Raw genomic sequence first — 25,203 nt, 5'->3', positions numbered from 1 at the left:
CTGTACAAAGGAAAGGGTTGATGTAGATACTGTAGTAAAAGAGGAGGAATGTGAAATATTAGATAGGATAAGCATAATGAGAGGAAGTGCTGGAGGGTCTGACATCCTTGAAAGTGGATAAATCGCCAGGGCCAGATGGATTGTATCCCAGGTTGTTAAAGGAAGCTAGGGAGGAAATAACAGATGCTCTGAGGATCATTTTCAAATCCTCACTGGATACAGGAGAGGTACCAGTTGATTGGAAGTCTGCGAATGTTGTACCATTGTTTAAAAAGGGTGCGAGGGATAGGCAAAATAATTATAGGCCGGTCAGAATGACCTCGGTGGTGCGTAAATTGTTAGAATCTGTTCAGAGGGACAGGATAAACTGCCAGTTAGAAAGGCGGATTAATCAGGGATAGTCAGCATGGATTTGTTAAGGGACGGTCATGTCTTACTAACTTGATTGAATTTTTTGAGGAAGAAACAAGAAGGATTGATGAGGGTAGTGCAGTGAATGTGGTCTACATGAATTTTGGTAAGGTATTTAACATGGCAGATGGGTTAGTAAAATGAAAGCCCATGGGATACAGAGGAAAGTGGCAGGTTTGATCCAGAATTGGCTCAGGGCCAGGAAACAAAGGTTGTCGACAGATGTTTTTGTGAATGGAAAGCTGTTTCCAGTGGCGTTCCACAGGGCTCAGTTTTGGGTCCCTTGCTGTTTATGGTATATATAAATGATTTGGACTTAAATGTGGGAGGCATGATTGGAAAATTTGCGGATGACACAAAAATTGACCGTTGATAGTGACAGTGAAGAAGATAGCCATAGACTCAAAAAGATAGCAATGATTTGATTGAGTGGGCAGAAAAATGGCAAATGGAATTCAATCCAGATAAGTGTGAGGTAATGCATTTGGGGAGGGCAAATAAAGCGAGGGAATACACAATAAACGGCAGGATATTGAGAAGGAGTGCATGTCCATAGGTCTCTGAAAGTGGTAGGACAGGTAGATAGAGTAGTGAAGATGGCATATGGAATGCTTTCCTTTATTGGCCAAGGTATAGAATTCAAAAGCAGGGATGTATGCTGGAACAGTATAAAATGCTGGTTAGGCCACAGCTGGAGTATTGCCAGGGCTCGAAAGTTGCAGCCATGAGGAAAGATTGGATTGGCTAGGGTTGTTTTCCTTAGAACAGAGGAGGCTGAGGGGTGACTTAATTGAGGTGTACAAAATTATAAGGGGCCTAGATAGAGTAGACAGGAAGGACCTGTTTCCCCTAGCAGAGAGGTCAGTTACCAGGGGGCACAGATTTAAGGTGATTGGTAGAAGGATTAGAGCGGACATGAGGAAAACATTTTTCATCCAGAGGGTGGTGGGTGTCTGGAATTCACTGCCAGGAATGGTGGTGGAGGCAGAAACCCTCAATTCTTTTAAAAGGTATCTGGACATGCAACTGAAGTGAAACTCTTTGCTCAGCATGATAGAGCCACCTTCAAATAGCTTAGAACGCATACTGTCCATCAGACTTCTCACCGCCTCTGGTCCAGTACACCTACTCAGCATCTATGCTCCAACACTCTGCTCCCCACATGAAGCTAAAGACCAGTTCTACGAGGAACTCCATAATATCATTAGTAGCATCCCCAATACCGAACATCTGTTCCTGCTGGGGGACTTTAATGCCAGGGTTGGGGCTGACCAGGACTCATGGCCCTCCTGCCTTGGGCGTTATGGCATTGGAAGGGTGAATGAGAATGGACAGAGACTGCTTGAGTTGTGTACCTATCATAACCTCTGCATCACCAACTCGTTCATTCACACTAAACCCTATCACCAGGTTTCTTGGAGGCACCCAAGATCACGTCGTTGGCACCAGCTGGACCTCATCGTCACAAGGCGAAACTCCTTAAACAGCGTTCAAATCACACCCAGTGCGGACTGCGACACCGACCACTCCCTGGTGTGCAGCAAGGTTAAACTCAAACCAAAGAAGCTGCATCACTCCAAGCAGAAGGGCCACCTGCGCATCAACACGAGCAGAATTTCTTATCCACAGTTGTTACGTAAATTTCTAAATTCACTTGAAAAAGCCCTTCAAAACACACCCACAGGGGATGCTGAGACCAAGTGGGCCCATATCAGAGACACCATCTATGAGTCAGCTATGACCACCTATGGCAAACGTATGAAGCGGAATGCAGACTGGTTTCATTCTCACTTTGAAGAGCTGGAACCTGTCATAGCCACTAAGCGCATTGCACTGTTGAACTACAAGAAAGCCCCAGCAGGTTAACATCCGTAGCACTTAAAGCAGCCAGAAGCGCTGCACAAAGAACAGCCAGGCGCTGCGCTAATGACTACTGGCAATACCTATGCAGTCATATTCAGCTGGCCTCAGACACCGGAAACATCAGAGGAATGTATGATGGCATGAAGAGAGCTTTTGGGCCAACCATCAAGAAGATCGCCCCCCTCAAATCTAAATCAGGGGACACGATCACTGACCAGCGCAAGCAAATGGACCGCTGGGTTGAGCACTACCTAGAACTGTACTCCAGGGAGAATGTTGTCACTGAGACTGCCCTCAATGCAGCCCAGTCTCTGCCAGTCATGGATGAGCTGGACGTACAGCCAACCAAATCGGAACTCAGTGTTGCCATTGATTCTCTAGCCAGCGGAATAGCCCCTGGGAAGGACGGCATTGGCCCTGAAATAATCAAGAGTGCTAAGCCTGCTATACTTTCAGCACTCTACAAACTGCTTTGCCTGTGCTGGGACGAGGGAGCAGTACCACAGGACATGCGCGATGCCGATATCATCACCCTCTATAAAAACAAAGGTGACCGCGGTGAATGCAACAACTACCGTGGAATCTCCCTGCTTAACATAGTGGGGAAAGTCTTTGCTCGAGTCGCTCTGAACAGGCTCCAGAAGCTGGCCGAGCGCGTCTACCCTGAGGCACAGTGTGGCTTTCGTGCAGAGAGATCGACTGTTGACATGCTGTTCTCCCTTCGTCAGATACAGGAGAAATGCCGTGAACAACAGATGCCCCTCTACATTGCTTTCATTGATCTCACCAAAGCCTTTGACCTCATCAGCAGACGTGGTCTCTTCAGACTACTAGAAAAGATTGGATGCCCACCAAAGCTACTAAGTATCATCACCTCATTCCATGACAATATGAAAGGCACAATTCAGCATAGCGGTGCCTCATCAGAGCCCTTTCCTATCCTGAGTGGCGTGAAACAGGGCTGTGTTCTCGCACCCACACATTTTGGGATCTTCGTCTCACTGCTGCTCTCACATGCGTTCAAGTCTTCAGAAGAAGGAATTTTCCTCCACACAAGATCAGGTGGCAGGTTGTTCAACCTTGCCCGTCTTAGAGCGAAGACCAAAGTACGGAAAGTCCTCATCAGGGAACTCCTCTTTGCTGACGATGCTGCATTAACATCTCACACTGAAGAGTGTCTGCAGAGACTCATCGACAGGTTTGCGGCTGCCTGCAACGAATTTAGCCTAACCATCAGCCTCAAGAAAACAAACATCATGGGACAGGACGTCAGAAATGCTCCATCCATCAATATCGGTGACCACGCTCTGGAAGTGGTTCAAGAGTTCACCTACCTAGGCTCAATTATCACCAGTAATGTGTCTCTCGATGCAGAAATCAACAAGCGCGTGGGAAAGGCTTCCGCTGCTATGTCCAGACTGGCCAAGAGAGTGTGGGAAAATGGCGCACTGACACGGAACAAAAGTCTGAGTGTATGAAGCCTATGTCCTCAGTACCTTGCCCTACGGCAGCAAGGCCTGGACAACATATGTCAACCAAGAGCGACGTCTCAATTCATTCCATCTTCGCTGCCTCCAGAGAATCCTTGGCATCAGGTGGCAGGACCGTATCTCCAACACAGAAGTCCTCGAGGCGGCCAACATCCCCAGCTTATACACACTACTGAGTCAGCGGCGCTTGAGATGGCTTGGCCATGTGAGCCGCATGGAAGATGGCAGGATCCCCAAGGACACATTGTACAGCTAGCTCGCCACTGGTATCAGACCCACCGGCCGTCCATGTCTCCGCTTTAAAGACATCTGCAAACGCAACATGAAGTCCTGTGACATTGATCACAAGTCATAGGAGTCAGTTGCCAGCGATCACCAGAGCTGGCGGACAGCCATAAAGGCGGGGCTAAAGTGTGGTGAGTCGAAGAGACTTAGCAGTTGGCAGGAAAAAAGACAGAGGCGCAAGGGGAGAAGCAACTGTGTAACAGCCCCGACAACCAATTTTCTCTGCAGCACCTGTGGAAGAGTCTGTCACTCCAGAATTGGCCTTTATAGCCACTCCAGGCACTGCTCCACAAATCACTGACCACCTCCAGGCGCTTACCCATTGTCTCTCGAGACAAGGAGGCCAAAGAAGAGAAGATTTTCATAAATGAGAAGCACGAAGCAGAATTATAATTAAGGAGGAAGAGTGTGAAATATTGGAACAAGATAAACATAGTGAGGAAGGAAATATTAAGTGGTTTAGCATTCTTGAAAGTGGATAAATCACCAGGCTCGGATGAATTGTATCCCAGGTTGCTAAGGGAAGAAATAGCAGAAGCTCTGACAATGTAAATAGTCAATTAGAGAGGCACAGATTAATCAAGGGCAGTCAGCACGGATTTGTCAAGGGAAGGCCATGTCTGACTAACTTGATTGCATTTTTTCAGGAGGTAACAAGAAACAAGATAAGATGAAGGCAGCACATTTGATGTAATTTATATGGATTTTAGCAAGGCTTTTGACGAGGTCCCACATGGTAGAATGGTCAGAAAATTAAAAGCTCTTGGGATCCAAGGGAAATTGGTATATCAATCACTGAAACTTAAATGTAGGAGGCATGAGTAAAATGTTTGCAGATAATACAGAAGTTTGACATATGGTTGATAGTGAGGAAGAAAGTGTAGATTGCAGGAAGATATCAATAGACTGGTCAGTTCGGCAGAAAAGTAGTGAATGGAATTCAATCCGAGAAGTGTGAGGTAATGCATTTGGAGAGGACAAACAAGGTAAAGGAATATATTATAAATGGTAGGATTCTGAGGGGTGTAGAGGAACAGAGGGACCTTGGAGTGTAAGGCCACAAGATCCCTGGAGGTATCAAGACAAGTAGATGAGGTGGTCAAGAAGGCATGGGGATGGGGGATACTTTCCTTTATTGGCCAAGGCCTCGAGTGTAAGAGCAGGGAGGTTATGCTAGAACTGTATAAATTGCTAGTTAGACCGCAGCTAGAGTACTGTGTACAGTTCCAGTCACTGCATTACGGGAAGGATGTGATTGCACTAGAGAGGGTACAGAGGAGATTTACAAGGATGGAGAATTTTAGCTACGAGGAACAATTGGATAGGTTGGGGTTGTTTTCTTTGGAACAGAGGAGGCTGAAGGAAGATTTGATTGGTATGTATAAAATTATGAGGGACACTAGATAGTGTGGGTTAGAAGGATTTGTTTCCATTTGTACAGAGTTCAATAACCAGGAGGCATAGATTTAAAGAACAAAGAACAGTACAGCACAGGAACAGGCCATTCGGCCCTCCAAGCGTGCGCCGATCTTGATGCTTGTCTAAACTAAAAGCTTCTGCACTTCCAGGGTCCGTATCCCGCTATTCCCATCCTATTCATGTATTTGTCAAGATGCCTCTTAAACGTCGCTATCGTACCTGCTTCCACCACCTGCCCCGGCAGCAAGTTCCAGGCACTCACCACCCTCTGTGTAAAAAAAAACTTGCCCCGCACATCCCCTCTAAACTTTGCCCCTCGCACCTTAAACCTATGTCCGCTAGTAACTGACTCTTCCACCCTGGAAAAAAGCTTCTGACTATCCACTCTGTCCATGCCACTCATAACTTTGTAAACCTCTATCATGTCGCCCCTCCAACTCCGTCGTTCCAGTGAAAACAATCCGAGTTTATCCAGCCTCATAGCTAATACCCTCCAGACCAGGCAACATCCTGGTAAACCTCTTCTGTACCCTCTCCAAAGCCTCCACATCCTTCTGGTAGTGTGGGGACCAGAATTGCACGCAATATTCCAAGTGTGGCCGAACTAAGGTTCTGTACAGCTGCAGCATGACTTGCCAATTTTTATACTCTATGCCCCGACCGATGAAGGCAAGCATGCCGAATGCCTTCTTGACTACCTTATCCACCTGCGTTGCCACTTTCAGTGACCTGTGGACCTGTACACCCAGATCTCTCTGCCTGTCAATACTCCTAAGGGTTCTGTCATTTACTGTATACTTCCCACCTGTATTCGACCTTCCAAAATGCATTACCTCACATTTGTCCAGATTAAACTCCATCTGCCATTTCTCCGCCCAAGTCTCCAACTGATCTATATCCTGCTGTATCCTCTGACAATCCTCGTCACTATCCGCAACTCCACCAACCTTTGTGTTGTCCGCAAAATTACTAATCAGACCAGTTACATTTTCCTCCAAATCATTTTTTATACTACAAACAGCAAAGGTCCCAGCACTGATCCCTGCGGAACACCACTAGTCACATCCCTCCATTCAGAAAAGCACCCTTCCACTGCTACCCTCTGTCTTCTGTGACCGAGCAAGTTCTGTATCCATCTTGCCAGCTCACCTCCGATCCCGTGTGACTTCACCTTTCGTACCAGTCTGCCATGAGGGACCTTGTCAAAGGCTTTACTGAAATCCATGTAGACAACATCCACTGTCCTTCCTTCATCAATCATCTTCGTCATGTCCTCAAAAAAATCGATCAAGTTAGTGAGACACGACCTCCCCTTCACAAAACCATGCTGCCTCTCGCTAATAAGTTCATTTGTTTCCAAATGGGAGTAAATCCTGTCCCAAAGAATCCTCTCCAATAATTTCCCTACCACTGACGTAAGGCTCACCGGCCTGTAATTTCCTGGATTATCCTTGCGACCCTTCTTAAACAAAGGAACAACATTGGCTATTCTCCAGTCCTCTGGGACCTCATCTGTAGCCAATGAGGATACAAAGATTTCTGTCAAGGCCCCAGCAGTTTCCTCCCTTGCCTCCCTCAGTGTTCTGGGGTAGATCCCATCAGGCCCTGGGGACTTATCTACCTTAATGCTTTGCAAGACTCCCAACACCTCCTCCTTTTTGATATCGACATGACCCAGACTATCTACACTCCCTTCCCTGGACTCATCATCCACCAAGTCCTTCTCTTTGGTGAATACTGATGCAAAGTACTCATTTAGTACCTCGCCCATTTCCTCTGGCTCCATGCATAGATTCCCTCCTCTGTCCTTGAGTGGGCCAACCCTGGCTGTCCTCTTGCTCTTTATATACGTATAAAAAGCCTTGGGATTTTCCTTAATCCTGTTTGCCGGTGACTTTTCATGACCCCTTTTAGCCCTCCTGACTCCTTTCTTAAGTTCCTTCCTACTGTCTTTATATTCCTCAAGGGCTTTGTCTGTTCCCAGCCTTCTAGCCCTTATGAATGCTTCCTTTTTCTTTTTGACTAGGCTCACAATATCCCTCGTTATCCAAGGTTCCCGAAACTTGCCAAACTTATCCTTCTTCCTCACAGGGACATGCTGGTCCTAGATTCTAATCAACTGACCTTTGAAAGAGTCCCACATGTCAGATGTTGATTTACTCTCAAACAGCCACCCCCAAACTAAATTCTTCAGTTCCTGCCTAATATTGTTAAAATTAGCCTTCCCCCAATTTAGCACGTTCACCAGAGGACTACTCTTATCCTTATCCACAAGTACCTTAAAGTGCATATCCAAGTGTTTTTTAAATTATGGTCACTGTTCCCGAAATGCTCCCCTACTGAAACTTCGACCACCTGGCCGGGCTCATTCCCCAATACTAGGTCCAGTACGGCCCCTTCCCTAGTTGCACGATCTACATATTGTTTCAAGAATCCCTCGTGGATGCTGCTTATAAATTCTGCCCCATCCAAGCCCCTCGCACTAAGTGAGTCCTCGTCAATCTAGGGCAAGTTAAAATCACCCACTACTGCAACCCTGTTGCTTTTACATCTTTCCAAAATCTGTCTACATATCTGCTCCTCTATCTCCCGCTGGCTGTTGGGAGGCCTGTAGTAAACCCCCAACATTGTGACTGCACCCTTCCTATTCCTGAGCCCTACCCATATTGCTTTGCTGCTTGAGCCCTCTGAGGTGTCCTCCCGCAGTACAGCTGTGATATTCTCCTTAACCAGTAATGCAACTCCCGCACCCCTTTTACATTCCTCTCTATCCCGCCTGAAGCTTCTAAATCCCGGAACATTTAGCTGCCAATCCTGTCCTTCCCTCAACCAAGTCTCTGTAATAGCAACAACATCATAGTTCCAAGTACTAATCCAAGCTCTAAGTTCATCTGCCTTACCTGTTATACTTCTCGCATTGAAACAAATGCACTTCAGACCACCAGTCCCGCTGTGCTCAGCAACATCTCCCTGCCTGCTCTTCCTCTTAGTCTTACTGGCCTTATTTACTAATTCCCCCTCAGTTATTTCCCCTGCTGACCTACTGCTCTGGTTCCCACCCCCCTGCCACACTAGTTTAAATCCTCCCGAGTGACGCTAGCAAATCACTTTAAAGTAATTGGTAGAAGATTAGAGGGGAGTTGAGGAGTAATTTTTTCACCCAGAGGGTGGAAAGGGTCTGGAACTCACTGAAAGGGTGGTAAAGGCAAAAACCCTCATCACATTTAAAAAACACTTGGATATGCACTTGAACAGAAGAACATAAGAAATAGGAGAAGAAGTGGACCACAAGGCCTGTCGAGTCTGCTGCGCCATTCAATATGATCATGGTTGATCTTTGGTTTCACTTCACTTTCAGGAAGGTGGGATCAGACTGGATAGCTTTTTTTCAGCCGACATGGAGACGATGAGCTGAATGGCCTCCTTCTATGATGCAAATCTTTCTATGTTTCCAAGAATAGATAGTTATGTTGATAGGGTTAGATGAAGAGGGGTGGGAGGACACTCATGTGGAGCATAAACAACAACATACGAACTGGGAGCAGGAGTAGGCCATTCGGTCCCTTGTAAGATCATGGCTGATCTGTTTGTGCACTTTCCTGCCTAACCTTGCTACACTTTGACTCCCTAGTTTGTCAAGAATCTGCCTCCACCGCTCTCTCGGAATAGATCCATTGCGCTGAATGGCCTTTTTCGTTGCTGTAAATTCTATGTAATACAATGTTAGGGTGAGGTACTGGTGGTCGCAATTCTATCACTGGAGCAATTAAGAGCATTGCGAGATATTAACCTGACCATAGATTAATGCAATTTTCCTCTATAAAAATCAAAAAGTAAAATTGGTATTAGTCTTTGTTTTTTTGTAGGTAAGTGAAGTGAAGCCCAGAATATTTTAAATGTATATGTACTTGAAGAAAAATGAATGTGATAAATGTTATTGTTTGATTTTAATTTCAACTATAAGCAGGTTTAAGAAAAAAATACATTTCTCATCCTGGTATTTTGTTTTTGATAGCCACAAGTATCGGTGATTGAATGAGTAGTTCATCTGATTTCTGGGCATGTTAGTTGAGGGAGGAATGCTGACCAGGACATTGGAAAACTCCTTGCTCGGCTTCAAGTCGTGCCATTGATTCAGTCTGAGCAAGAGACAAGATCTATACCATATTTGCACCTTTGCACTGATACCATCAAATATAAGTCATGTATTTCAATTACAGGAGCCGTGCTCTCTATCTGCAGCTGTTGTTACTGTATTGGATGATGACTGCTCTGTGTTTGCTCAAATTACTCGCTGAAGGACAGTGCAATTGTATAGCAGCATATTAAGGCTGAAATTTTTTTACTGCTATTCATGACTGTTCACAGAGCAAGTTGTCTGTCTATATCATTGTGAAGATAGGTTGAGCGGAGGACGTGAGGTTTCCCAACAGGGAGTGAGGGAACGTCAGATTGAGACTCACTGGGTGACTGCATTTGTTGAGGTTTTGGAGCAGGCCACTTCCTGCTTACCTAGTTAAGATGGTCGTGATGGATATAAGTAAGAAGGTGAGAAACAAGGTTTTGGGAGTTCTCGGAGACAGTGTGAAGATTCTTTACTTCAGCACAGTGCGGCTGTCGGAAAAGTTATAACTTGCATTAATAAAACCCCTTTCATATCCTCAGGACATCCCAAAGCACTTCAAAACATAGTATTTTGTAATGATGTCACTGTTCTGTAGGCAATTTGCACAAAGTAAGATCTTGCAAATGAGATAAATGACCATTTAAATGAGATAAATTGCCTTTTTTGGTGTTTACTTGAGGGAAGAATGTTGGATTGGACACGGGAAAATTTGCTGCTTCTCTTGGAATAACACCTGTGCGATCTTCAAACTCCATCTGTACCAGAGGCCTCAATTTAAAAGTTCCTCTAAAAGACAACACCTCTGGCAATCCTCAAACTGGATTATGCAGCTGAAGACCTGATGGGGGGGTGGGGGGGGCGGGGGGGGGGGAGGCCAGAAACCATAATGTTCTAATTCTGAGGCAAGACTACTATTAATGCTAAGCTGATAACTTGGAGGAGGAAGTGTGGGCAGTGGAAGTTTGAAGCTTAGGATGGACAGGAGATGAAACTTTAGAAGAACTTGGGCTGTAGTATCAATGCAATTTAGAAAGGTTGTGGTAAATAGCAAGAGAGAGAGAGATTACATATCAGGTGACAAACTTTCTGGAGCCGAGGAAGCACAAGACATCCTTCCAGCTAGCTCACTTGACTCTTAGCACCATTCTCCTTAGCTCAGTAGCTGTAGGGAGCCAGGATTCCCATGGAGGATCCCAGGATCCCACTAACCTAAAGTTTCTCTCTAACCCACATCACTTTGTTTGATGAGCCCTGCCCAGGCCAATCAAGAGAGACTCTAACCCCCTTTGAGCACTTAATACCTCACCAGTGTACTGACAGTCAGACCGTCTATATATCTACAACTCAGTAAAAGGAATTGAGATATCCTTTTGACTAGATTAACAGTGTATTATGAGAATCTCTTTTCAATGCTAAGTCAATGAGCAGTTGCACTGAAAGGCGGTGATGTTTTAGCAAAAAGACAATGTGTACATGTGGATGCATGCCTTACCCCCCCCTCCCAACCCGCCTCCCCCTTAAACCCAGTGTACATCCCAAGTCTAATAGCTTTCTGTTCTTCTTTGATAGGTGTTGCTATTAGCACGTATGCTAAGTACTGCTACCGTAAACTGCAGAAATCGGCTCTGACTGGAGCAAAGAAGGTAACTGAGTTTCCTCATTCCTTTTTTTCCTGTATAAATTGTGCTGATCTGTAAATATGTATGCATAACTATGTTTGTTCATTTGTACTGGCCTTCACTAGCTAAAAATGCTAAAGAGAAAAGCTCCAATGTTTTGGGAGGAATGATGTTGTGAGGTGAAGGGAGAGGAGAACACTGAGTGTTGATATCCAGGATAAAGATGTGATCAGTTCTATGACAATTAGATCAAAGGATCCACTTATTCAATCCAGCTGAGTGTAAGAGCTGAATTACCATCACTTGAGATGTTCAATAACACAAGGGGACTGGCTGGGTGGAGATACTGAGCCTGATGGTGCAAGAAAACTGGTTTAACATCAGTGGAGATTGTAACACAGGTACACTGGCTAGGGAGCATTGAGGGGCCTATATTAACGTTAATAGAAATATGTTTATTAATGTGTTGTACTTTGGAATTGTAGTGATCTTTGTATGTTAATTCAGGTCCTGTGAGAAAGTGCCTTACTACTCTCTCTCTGATGGTTCAGGTGAAATCAGAAATTGCAGTACAGTGGCTGAGTTGAAGCAATGATGAATACATGACTCAGAACTTCATGATGCAACATGCTGGCATTAGAATACATTACATGCAGTTTCTCCAGCTGAATGAGTTGACTTCTGCTGTGGTGTGATTCCAGGAGCATGGGACGTACTCCAGGATCTTGCTGAAGTGGCCTTTCTGAACGCACAAAGCTAGACAGTGTGACTGACGAGAATGTCACAGATAAGCCTGCTTCTTTCCGCACTAGTGTCTAGCCACACATTAGCCCTGAGTTTAATCTAACCCGTCCAGTGGGAGCAAGGTTGGATGCTCATTTTACACACCATCAGGGCTAAAAGAGTTAAATTATGAGGACAGGTTACATAGACCAGACTTGTATTTCCTCAAGTGTAGAGATTAAGGGGTGATCTAATTGAGGTGTTTAAGATGATTAATAACAATTTGATAAGGTAAATGGAGAGAAACTATTTCGCCTGGTGGGTGAGTCCAGAACAAGGTGGTTTAATCTTAAAATTAAAGCCAAGGTGTGATGTTCGAAAGTACTTCTTCACACAAAAGGGTAGTGGAAATCTGGAACTCTTTCCACGCAACTCTCAATTTTAAAACTGAAAATGATAGATTTTTATTCAGTAATGGTATTAAGGGATATGGAACCAAGGCAGGTAGAGGCATTTAAGATACCGATCAGCCATGATCTAACTGAATGGCGCAACAGACTTGAGAGGGTGAATGGCCTGACTCTTGTTCCTATATCCATAGATTTTACTCTTCACTGAAGCCCATTTCCTCCTTGGCAAGTCTTGTTAAAATTTCCAATGAGTGGGAGGGGTCACTAATTAGGACCAGGATTCTTGCTAATTGCAGCAGCCCTGCCATCACCTCAGCTTTAAACTACTTGTTCAATGCACTTAGGGGATCGAACCCCAGGGCCTGCTGGTGCAAGTGACTCAATTAAACAGAACTGCCTGGAAGGCAGTTGCAGAGCAAGCTCGAGGGGTCATATGGCCTACTCCTGCTCCTTTTTTTTATGTTTATGAGGGGAACAGATATTTATGTTTAAACATAATCTGAACTGACTGCAAATTAGAAACAAATGTGAGCTCCAGAGGATTCTAGCTGGCAACTGAAATCACTGTAAGGTTACCATCTCCTATAGCAGATGTTAATCCTGCCATCCTTCATTCCACCATTTGACTGCTGATTTGTCTCACATCAAACAAGAGAAAATCATTGTAAACCCTTTCCTTCACGGTCTGGGAGTTGCCTTTAATCTGTGGCAGTTAAGGTCCACTTTAATGAAGAACAAATGTCTCTTTCAACAGAAATATTTTATTGAGCATGGAAGTGTGCTCAGCACCTCTGATGTGTAATTGCCTTATCAAAGCAGAAGTAGAAATTGAATTAGACACAACTTTGCATAATCAGTCTCAGCCAGATTTGAGTGAATAGAGAGCCAGATTAACAGGAGAGTAGCCACCTACTTTTCTATAGGACCTTAAAACAATAAATAAAACAATATAACTGTTACTCACCTCCTCAGGAGGTCACAAAGCACTTTACATACAATGGATTACTTTTATCATGTACAATAGGTTGGTACGTGGGTTAATGTGATACCAGTTTGCCCACATCAATGGAAAATGAATGAAATGACCAGAGAATCTGTTTTTGGTGGTATTGATTGGCCAGGACATCGGGAAGATTTTCTGTGCTTCAAATATGACCAGCTCACCACCACCTTCTCAAGGGTAATTAGGGATGCGCAATAAATGCTTCCCTAGCCAGCAATGCCCACATCCCCTGAACAAATAAAAAAGGGGTCTTTCAGAAATACCTAAGAGGAGAATTGAGAGTAGTTATCCTCGACATCAAGGCACTATTTGATCAAGTATGGCACCAAGGAACCCTAACAAAACCCTTCAGTGGCTGGAGTCATAGCTGGCACATAAAGTAATAGTTGTGGTTTTCAGAGACCAATCATCACAGCCCCAAATCCTCAGCTTCATCAGTGACCTTCCCGCTGTCAAGATTGGGACTATCTGTTGGTGATTCTGCGTAGTTCAGCTCCATTCGCAACTGCTGCGATAATGGAGCAACCCATGTCAGCCTACAGTGTGACCTGGACAGCATCCAACCTTGAACTGACAAGTGGCTTGTACCGTTCATGCCACATAAGTGCCAGGCAATGACCATCTCCAAAAAGAAAATACCCAAGCAACCTCCCGGGATCACCATTATCCAGAAGTTTAACCGGACCAACATAGCTACAAGACCTAATCAGGGCCTAGGCACTCTCTGACAAGTGGCTCACCTCCTGACACCTTAAAGCCTACAAGGCCCAGATCAGGAGTGTGATGGAATTTCATCTCTTGCCTGGGTGAGTGCAGCCACAGCAAACTCAAGCTCAACACCATCCAGGACTGAGCAATTCTCTGATTACCACCTCTGCCACTGAGCTCTTCATCTGTCCCCATCACCGACACACTGTGGTTCCAGTATAAAATTACAGGTTGGCCTGCAGCAACTCTGCAAGGTTACTTCAACAGCACCTGCTAAATCCTGCACCTTCTACTACCAAAACAAGAGCAGCAATGTCATAAGAACATCTGCCCCCTTAGATCATCACCGTCCTGACTTGGATATATATTAAAGTTCCTTCGTTATTGCTGGGTAAAAATCTTGGAATTTCCTACCAGACACCATGTTGGGAGCACCTTCAGCCACAACAACTACACCAGTTTAAGGAAAGGGCCCAATACCACCTTCTCAGGGCAATTAGATATGGGTGACACATACAGCCCTGCCAGGGGTATATATCTCAAACTTTTTTAGACAAAGCTGGCAGATAAGGACTGGTTTAATATCTCTTTAGAAAGACGAACTTTGTGACAATTCAGCACTCCCTCAGTCCTGCACTGAAGTATTGGCTTAGATTTTGTGCTGCAGTCCAAGGTGGAACTTGAACCCATAACCGATCAGCCAAGGCTGCCAATTACCAGAAACAGCAGCAGCAGCAGTAGTGAGAGCAGAGGCGGGGATATAAAGAGCTCTGTTGGCAGCTGATGGAGCGTGTTCAACTCAAAAGTTTGAAAAAAAGATGAGTATGATGTTACAGGAAAGCAGGTATGTGATTGGTTGGTCAGTATTTCTCTTTTTGCTCTTTTATTTCAAAAATGAATCCTCAAAAAATATACTTAACAAAACACAGGGGCACTCTTGTAACAAGGTTTAGATTAGTTGGACACAAGAGAGATAGAGAATATGATGAAACAAAAAAAAATGAGTGTGTATGATGCAGGTGAATTTTTCAGGGGAGAACCAGTCCAAATACAATAAGTTGAGAGAGGAAGTGAAGAGGAAAATAAGACTGGCAAAGAGAGAAATGAGAACAGAATGGCAGTTAACATAAAAGGAAATCCAAAAATCTTCTACCAGCATGTAAATAGTAAGAGGCAGGGTAGGTCCTGTTAGGGTCAGAGAGGATGATGCATGCTCAGAGGCGTAGGGCAAGGGTACAATACTTAATGGATACTTTGTATCAGTGTTTACTAAGGAAGAGAATACTGATTAAAGTGCAGTAGAAGAAGAGTAGAGGCAATGGATAGGGTAAAAATCGAGAGGAAAGATGTACTGGAAAGGCTGGCTATGCTTAGGGTAGATAAATCACCTGATCCGGGTGGCTTGCTAAAGGATGTGGGGATGGAGATAGCAGAAGGGCTTGCCATAACCTTCCAATCTTCCCCAGATCTGGGGAAGGTGCCGAAGTTTTGGAGAGTGGTAAATGTGACACCCTTATTCAGAAAGCATGTAAGGACAGTGCTAGCAACTACAGGCAAGTTAATTTAACATCAGTGTTGGGTAAGGTTTTAGAAACTATAATCATGGAAAAAATCAATAGGCACTTGGAAAGGTATGAGTTAAGGATCGCCTGCATGGATTTGTAAAAGACAGATCATGCTTGACTAATTTATTTATTTTTTTGATGAAGTAACAGAGAAGGTTGATGAAGGGAAAGCAATGGATGTTGTCTATATGAATTTTAAGAAAGCGTTTGACAAAGTACCACATAAAAGACTGGTTAACAAAACTGAGGATTATGGAATAGTGTCAGCTTGGATTTAAAAAATTGGCTAAGGGCAGAAAACAGCGAGTCGTGGTAAATGATTCTTTTTCAGACTATAGGATAGTAAACAGTGGTAGGCAGTGGTGTTCCCCAAGAATCAGTGCTATGACCACTGCTTTTTTGATGGATATATAAATGACTTGGTTGTTCGAATACAGAGTAAAATTTCAAAATTTGCCAATGATACGAAACTTGGAGTTGTGGCAGACAGGATGATACCAATCGACTACGATGGGACATAGATAGGCTAGCAGAATGGGAAGATAAGTGGCAGATGACGTTTAATACAGAGAAGTGTGAGGTGATGCATTTTGGCAGAAGGGATAGAGAAAGCAATATAGACTTAATGGCACAGTTTTAAAGAATATATAGGGACAGAGGGACCTGGGGTCCATATGCACAGATCTTTGAAGGTGGGAGGACATTTTGAGAGAGTAGTTAGCAAAGCATATGGGATCTTGGGCTTCATAAATAAAGGTATTGAGTACAAAAGCAGGGAAGATATGCTGAACCTTTATAAAGCTCTGGTTAGGCAACAGCTGGAGTATTGCATCCAGTTTGGTCACCACACTTTAGGAAGGATATGAGGGTCCTTGAGAGGGTGCAGAGGAGATTTACCAGAAAGGTTCCAGGGATGAGGGATTTTAGCTACAGAGTTAGTTTGGAGAAGCTGGGATTGTTCTCCTTGGAGCAAAGAAGATTGAGGGGTGATTTGATAGAGGTGTAGAAGATTATGACAGGCTTAAATAAGGTAGTCAAGAAAAGCTGTTCCGTGAGCTGATGGTACAAGGACCAGAGGACACAGATTGAAGGTTTGGGGCAAGAGCTTTTTAACGCAGTGAGTGGTAATGACCTAGAACTCGCTGACTATGAGGGTGGTGGAAACAGAAATGATGAATGATTTCAAAAGGAAATTGGATGGGTACTTGAGGGAAATAAACTTGCAGGACTATGGGGATAGAGCAGTGCAATAGGGACTGACTGGATTGCTCTACAGAGAGCCGATATCAACTTGATGGGCCAAAGGGCTGCCTTCTCTGCCGTAATGACTTCATGGCAGAATTATATACTCTCATCTGCGGTGGGTTTGGAGGCAGAGAGAGCATATAATTGGGTGGGGTGGAGGACCCCGCCACCTTCCTGCTTCTGCCAAAATTAAGTTCGGGGCGGGAAGGCCTGTGAATGGCTGTCTTGGCCTGCCACCAATTGAGGCCCTTAAGTGGGCAATTAATGCCCAGTTAAGGACCTCATCCTGCCATCGCAATTAGCCAGGGACCTGTTGCATCACAGGAAGCACAGCAAGAAAAACCAGCTTTGGTGGGGGGGGTGGTAGGAGGGGGGGAGGTCGCTCGTTAAAAGGCACAGTGCCTGAACGAGGGACCCAGCATCGGGAAGGGGGGAGCCCACTGAGAGCCACGCCCCTGCCCTTGCTACTGACTGGCCGACACGCCCCTTCCCCATGACCCCCACATCGCAAGATCCCTCCCGCCCTGATCTACCTGTGGCCTGGGCCCAGCAACGTTTCTCGGCCTCGGATGGGTGTTCGACCGGCAGAGGCCACCGCCTCTGTGGTGACGCTGCTCAGTTAAAGAGCTACCAGTCTCTGATTGGCTGGCAGCTCTCAGAGTGCAGAACTTCTGCTGCTGGGGTTCTTGATCCCGTGGAAGGCCTGCTGCTGTTCACTTAAGTGCCTAATTATTACTTGATTCATCAGAGCTCTCATAGAAGAGGCAACACGGGGTTCTCGGCGGCGCTTTTGCTGGAGGTCGCAACCCCGTCTCCCAGATAAAATCCTGGACTATGACTCTAATTATTTTATTCCTCCACTCCCTCTCTTCGAAGACATGTAGAACACTCTCCCAGTCGCTCCCTTGGTAAAGCCAAAGCGCAAATGAACTAACAAGACCATAAGTGTAACAATCTCCAGATGGAAAAGAAAATCAGTTCCATTTCTCACCACTGAAAGCAGCAATGATTATTGGAAGGCAAAGTACATTTGTATGAGAATCAAATGAGGACACAAGCAGGCTCAGCTGTAATTTCCTTTACATAACATATATTCATACTGCTCCCATACACCTTATTGATCAGATTTGGGTGTGAATAATGGGCCATTTGGATTAGGTACATGTCCTGTAGATATAAAGGGGGTAGGAGTCATGCTTCAGCTAGACAAAGCACTGGTTAGACTATACTGGGAGTACTGTGAGCAGTTCTAGGCATCACACCTTAGTAAAGATATATTGGCCTTGGAGGGAATGCAGCGTAAATTTTATAGGATGATGCCTGGGCTCAAAGGACCAAGCTATGAGGAAAGATTAAACAAACTAGGGTTGCATTCCCTGGAATTTAGAAGGTTAAGGAGTGGTTTGATTGAAGTTTTCAAGATATTAAGGGGAGCAGATAGAGTAGATTGGGAGAAACTATTTCCACTAGTTGTGGAGTCTAGATTGGGGGCATAGTCTGAAAATTAGAGCCAGACCTTTCAGGAGTGAAATTGGGAAACATTTCTTCACAGAAAGGGTGGTACAAGTTTGGAATTTTCTTCTGCAAATGACAATTGATGCTGGATCAGTAGTTAATTTTAAAAATGAGATTGATAGATTTTTGTTAACCAAAGGTATGAAGGGATGTGGGATAAAGGCAGGTCTACAGAGCCCTTTCCGATCCTGAGTGGCGTGAAACAGTGCTGTGTTCTCGCACCCACACTTTTTGGGATTTTCTTCTCCCTGCTGCTTTCACATGCGTTCAAGTCCTCTGAAGAAGGAATTTTCCTCCACACAAGATCAGGGGGCAGGTTGTTCAACCTTGCCCGTCTAAGAGCGAAGTCCAAAGTACGGAAAGTCCTCATCAGGGAACTCTCTTTGCTGACGATGCTGCTTTAACATCTCACACTGAAGAGTGCCTGCAGAGACTCAACGACAGGTTTGCGGCTGCCTGCAATGAATTTGGCCTAACCATCAGCCTCAAGAAAACAAACATCATGGGGCAGGACGTCAGAAATGCTCCATCCATCAATATTGGCGACCACGCTCTGGAAGTGGTTCAAGAGTTCACCTACCTAGGCTCAACTATCACCAGTAACCTGTCTCTAGATGCAGAAATCAACAAGCGCATGGGAAAGGCTTCCGCTGCTATGTCCAGACTGGCCAAGAGAGTGTGGGAAAATGGCGCACTGACACGGAACACAAAAGTCCGAGTGTATCAGGCCTGTGTCCTCAGTACCTTGCTCTATGGCAGCGAGGCCTGGACAACGTATGTCAGCCAAGAGCGACGTCTCAATTCATTCCATCTTCGCTGCCTCTGGAGAATACTTGGCATCAGGTGGCAGGACCGTATCTCCAACACAGAAGTCCTCGAGGCGGCCAACATCCCCAGCTTGTACACACTACTGAGTCAGCGGCGCTTGAGATGGCTTGGCCATGTGAGCCGCATGGAAGATGGCAGGATCCCCAAAGACACATTGTACAGCGGGATCGCCACTGGTATCAGACCCACCGGCCGTCCATGTCTCCGCTATAAAGACGTCTGCAAACGCAACATGAAATCCTGTGACATTGATCACAAGTCGTGGGAGTCAGTTGCCAGCGTTCGCCAGAGCTGGCAGGCAGCCATAAAGACGGGGCTAAAATGTGGCGAGTCGAAGAGACTTAGTAGTTGGCATGAAAAAAGACAGAGGCGCAAGGGGAGAGCCAACTGTGCAACAGCCCCGACAAACAAATTTTTCTGCAGCACCTGTGGAAGAGCCTGTCACTCTAGAATTGGCCTTTATAGCCACTCCAGGCGCTGCTTCACAAACCACTGACCACCTCCAGGCACGTATCCATTGTCTCTCGAGATGAGGAGGCCCAAAAGAAAAGATGGAGTTAGGTTAGATATCAGCCATGATTTTATTGAATGACAGAGCAGGCTGGAGTGAGTGAATGACCTCCTCCTGTTCCTATGGAGGGTGGTAAACACCTGTGAAACTTCCCTTTGTGAGAATGCTGGGAAGTGCTTTGGGCGTCCTGGGGATGTAACGAGTACTATATCAGTGGAAAGTAATTTATTGTTATAAAAGGAGGGAGAAAAATTAACAGAACAATTTTTATTTGGAGTCAATGTAACAGCATAACTGCTGTAAATATATAGATTGCATCTTTAAATATAATGACTGTAGCTTAAGGGGTCCTAAATCAAGAGTGGCTTGTGGATTTAAATTGCTTATGAGTGCATCAGTGTAACTCTTGAATGAGTAAATACTTTATCTAATGTAAATGCTTCAGCACCTATTTATCGAGTGGTTCTAGCAGATTCAAATGTTTTCCTGTTGATTGTACTGTGTGAATCCTATCAAGCTCCACTTTTTTTAAATCTAAATGTTGGAATTGTTGATTGTGGCTTTGTGGTTAAGAATTGTATTGTCATTGGGAACCTTGTCTTGAAAAGCATTGAGGGCTTAACAGTAGGACATTGAAACAAAATGCTGACAATTTCTGTTGTTCAAACAGCTGGAAGGCTCTTTTTCTGCTCCCTCTGTGCAAGATAAATGGTTTACATTGTGATTCACCAATAATGAAGGTGATACAAGAAGAAAAAGTCACTGAATTTGCTTTTCCAGGATGCAGAACTTTGCATTTCAGAACAAACAGGACAATTAAACCTGATCACTCGAAATGTTTAGTAAAGGTAATTGACTTTGTGGGCTGAATTTTGGAAGCGTGCCAGAGGTGGGAATGGAGGCAGACAACCTGGAATTTCATTGAAAACTATCGGCGAGACATTGGTCATCTCAATTTCTCGGCGCCCCTCACTCACTTTAACCTGTCCCCCTCTGAACTTGCCACACTCCATACTCTCAGGTCTAACACTGAAATTGTCATCAAACCGGCAGACAAGGGTGGTACTGTTGTTGTATGGCGTACCGACCTCCACCTTGTAGAGGCTCAGCACCAACTCTCAGTCATTTCTTCCTACTTCCCCCTGGAACATGACCCCACCACCAAAAATCAAGTAACTGACCACAGGAATGTCACTGACCTCAGTTCTCTGGAGATCTTCCCTCTACAGCTTCCAACCTCACAGTCCCGCAACCACAGACAGCCCGCTTCTACCTCCTTCCCAAAATCCACAAGCAGGACTGTCCCAGCAGACCCATTGTTTCAGCCTGTTCCTGCCCCACTGCACTTATTTCTTCCTATCTTGACTCTGTCTTTTCTCTGCTGGTCCAGTCTCTTCCCACCTACATCCGTGACTCTTCTGACGCCCTACGTCATTTTGACAATTTCCAGTTTCCTGGCCCCAACTGCCTCCTCCTCACTATGGACATCCAATCTCTCTACACCTCCATCCCCCACCAGGACGGGTTGAGGGCTCTCCGCTTCTTCCTTGAACAGAGGCCCAACCAGTCTCCATCCACCGCAACCCTCCTCCGCCTGGCTGAACTTGTTCTTACATTGAATAACTTCTCCTTCAACCCCACTCACTTCCTTCAAGTAAAAGGTGTTGCTATGGGTACCCGCATGGGCCCTAGTTATGCCTGTCTTTTTGTGGGATATGTCGAACATTCCTTGTTCCAGTCCTACTCAGGCCCCCTCCCCCAACTCTTTTTCCGGTACATTGATGACTGTATCAGTGCCGTTTCCTGCTCCCGCCCCGAACTGGAAAACATTATCAACTTTGCTTCCAATTTTCACCCTTCTCTCACCTTTACATGGTCCATCTCTGACACTTCCCTTCCCTTCGTCGACTTCTCTGTCTCCTTCTCTAGGGATAGGCTGTCTACTAATATTCTTTATAAGCCCACCGACTCCCACAGCTCCCTCGACTACACTTCTTCACACCCTGCCTCCTGTAAGGACTCCATTCCATTCTCCCAGTTTCTCCATCTCCGACGCATTTGCTCTGATGATGCTACCTTCCATGACAGCGCTTCTGATATGTCTTCCTTTTTCCTCAACCGAGGATTTCCCCCCCACTGTGGTTGACAGGGCCCTCAACCGTGTCCGGCCCATTTCCCGCACCTCTACCCTCACCTCTTCCTCTCCCTCCCAGAACCAGAACGCGACAGGGTTCCCCTTTTCCTCACTTTCCATCCCATAAGCCTCCATATCCAAAGGATAATCCTCTGCCCTTTCCACCACCTCCAGCGTGCTGCCACTACCAAACGCATCTTCCCCTCCCTTCCCCTGTCTGCATTCCGAAGGGATCATTCCCTCTGTGACAGCCTGGTCCACTCCTCCATTACCCCCACCACCTCATATCCTTCCCATGGCACCTTCCCCTGCAATCGCAGGAGGTGTAATACCTGCCCATTTGACTCCACTCTCCTCACTATCCAAGTCCCCAAACGCTCCTTTCAGGTGAAGCAGCAATTTACTTGTACTTCTTTCAATGTAGTATACTGTATTCGCTGCTCACAATGTGGTCTCCTCTACATTGGGGAGACCAAACGCAGACTGGGTGACCGCTTTGCGGAACACCTCCGCTCAGTCCGCAAGCAGGACCCCGAGCTTCCGGTTGCTTGCCATTTCAACACTCCCCCCTGCTCTCATGCTCACATCTCTGTCCTGGGATTGCTGCAGTGTTCCAGTGAACATCAACGCAAGCTCGAGGAACAGCATCCCATTTACCAATTAGTCACACTACAGCCTGCCGGACTGAACGTTGAGTTCAATCATTTCAGAGCATGACAGGCCCCCATTTTACTTTCATTTTTAGTTATTTTTTTATTTTTTATTTTTTGTGTTTATTTTGTTTTAGTTTGTTCAGTTTGTTTCTACTGTGCCTACCCACTGTTTTTTTTTTCATGTTTGTGCTTTTGGCTGTTCAGTTTTCAGTCCATTAACACCCTGTCTGTACTAATGCTTTGTCTTTCAGCACACCATTAACATATTGTTTGCCTTTGCTCCATGACCTTCTGGTCAGCTATTCTGTGACCTTGTCCTATCAACACCTTGTCTTTTCTTATCTCTTGCCCGACCCCCGCTTTACTTGCTGCAAATCTTTTACATTTCTTATATCTGCCAGTTTTGAAGAAGGGTCACTGACCTGAAACGTTAACTCTGCTTCTCTCTCCATAGATGCTGCCAGACCTTCTGAGTATTTCCAGCATTTCTTGTTTTTATTTCAGATTTCCAGTATCCGCAGTATTTTGCTTTTATTATAGCCTGGAATTTCCTGCTGCCAGCCAGTTTGCCGGTTTGCCAGCACAGTCCCACCTCCGGGCCATTTTTAAGGAAGCCGAGATGGCTACCCACCCGCAAGCTGCAGGTAGCCAATTGAGGCCATTAAGGAGTTTTCCTGGACTAGAATTTTCCAGCTGTGGCCAAAACACAGCCAATGAAAGGAGGTGGCCTCCTGATGGTATACTGGGGGAACCAGTGCTCCTGAGGCACTTTAAAATTCCACCCCACTCCCCCGTTCCTTCCCTCCACTGCGGTTTTCAGTGGGGTTCTGCAGGGCTCAGTACTGGGTCCCCTGCTTTTTGTGGTATGTATTAACGATTTTGATGTAAATGTAGCGGGAGTGATCAAGAAGTTTGCAGACGACACAACTCTATGACTCTATGACACAAAGATTGACCTCGTGGTTGATAGAGAGGAGGATAGCTATAGGATGCAGGAAGATATCAATGGACTGGTCAGGTGGGCAGAAAAGTGGCAAATGGAATTTAACCCGGAGGAGTGTGAGGTGATGCATTTGGGGAGGTCAAACAAGGCAAAGGAATACATAATTAACAGGAGAATACTGAGAGGTGTAGAGGAAGTGAAGGACCTTGGAGTGAATGTCCACAGATCCCTGAAGGTCGCAAGACACATCGATAAGGTGGTTAAAAAAGCATATGGAATCCTTTCCTTTATTAGCCGAGGTATAGAATATAAGAGCAGGGAGGTTATGCTGGAACTGCATAAATCATTAGTTAGGCCTCAACTTGAGTACTGTATGCAGTTCTGGTCACCTCATTACAGAAAGGATGTAGTTGCACTAGAGATGGTACAGAGGAGATTTACGAGGATGTTGCCAGGACTGGGAAAAATGCAGCCATGAGGAAAGATTGGATAGGCTGGGGTTGTTCTCCTTGGAATAGAGGAGGCTGAGGGGAGATTTGATTGAGATGTACAAAATTGTGAGGAGCCTGGTTAGAGTGGATGGGAAGGGCCTATTTACCTTAGCAGAGAGGTCAGTGACTAGGGGGCATAGATTTAAATTGATTGGTAGAAGGATTAGAGGGGAGATGAGGAAAAGGTTTTTCACCCAGATGGTGTTTGGGGTCTGGAACTCACTGCCTGAAAGGTCGAAACCCTCAACTCATTTAAAAGGTGCCCAGACGTGCATCTGAAGTCCCATAACCTGCAGGGCTATGGACTAAATGCTGGAAAGTAAGATTAGGCTGGGCTGGGTGGCTCTTTTCTTTCAGCCAGTGCAGACACAATGAGCCAAGTGGCCTCTTGCTATGCCATAAATTTTCTATGATTCACTGCTGATGCAGGAAAATTGCCTCAGCTGCGGCAACTGGCCACCCTATGAAGGGATATTCCCTCCATAAAGCTGGTCTGGCAGCTGTGGCCATTGTTATTCTCGAAGATTTGAAAAGGGCTAAGGGAACACCTCCATTTTGAGGTGCCCGCTCTCTCCATTACCTGTAATGGCAGACTGAAGCTTTCTCACTGATGAAATGCTTTCCTTTATTGGCCGAGGTATAGAATACAAAAAGAAGGGATGTAATGCTGAAACTGTATAAAATGGTGGTTAGGCCACAGCTGGAGTATTGTATACAGTCTGGTCACTGCATTACAGGAAGGACATAATTGCTCTGGAGAGAGTACATGGAGATTTACAAGAATGTTGCCAGGACTTGAAAATTGCAGCAATGAGGAAAGATTGGATCGGTTTGGGTTGTTTCCTTAGAATAGAGGAGGCTGAGGGGTGACTTAATTGAGGTGTACAAAATTATGAGGGGCCGAGATAGAGTAGACAGGAAGAACCTGTTTCCCCTAGTGGAGAGGTCAGTTACCAGGGGGCACAGATTTAAGGTGATTGGTAGATGGATCAGAAGGGACCTGAGGAAAGATCTTTTCACCTAGAGGGTGGTGGGTGTCTGGAATTCACTGCCCAGATCGGTATTGGAGGCAGAAACTCTCAACTCATTTAAAAGGTACCTGGACATGCACCTGAAGTGCTGTAACCGGCAAGGCTACGGACCAGGTGCTGGAAGATGGGATTAGATTGAGCGGCTAGATTTTTCAGCCGGCGCAGACACGATGGGCTGAATGGCCTCCTGCACTGAAATTTTTCTATGGTCCTTCTTCCAGACCAGTCCT

The 25,203-nt window shown here is 45.4% G+C and overlaps 1 protein-coding gene across 1 annotated transcript in view; it reads left to right on the top strand.

The window, feature by feature from the left end:
- Nucleotides 1-25,203, top strand: part of arhgap39 (Rho GTPase activating protein 39) — a 381,858-nt gene that overhangs the window by 268,777 nt on the left and 87,878 nt on the right. The window contains exon 11 of the mRNA XM_068052219.1: nucleotides 11,164-11,237. Coding sequence (XP_067908320.1) covers nucleotides 11,164-11,237 — 74 coding nt within the window. The remainder of the gene's footprint in view (nucleotides 1-11,163; nucleotides 11,238-25,203) is intronic.

This window comes from Heterodontus francisci, chromosome 2, assembly GCF_036365525.1.
Source record: "Heterodontus francisci isolate sHetFra1 chromosome 2, sHetFra1.hap1, whole genome shotgun sequence".
In the NCBI taxonomy this organism is placed as follows: Eukaryota; Metazoa; Chordata; class Chondrichthyes; order Heterodontiformes; family Heterodontidae; genus Heterodontus; species Heterodontus francisci.
The sequence above is the reverse complement of the archived record's forward strand: the minus strand, read 5'-3'. Positions and strand labels throughout refer to the sequence as shown.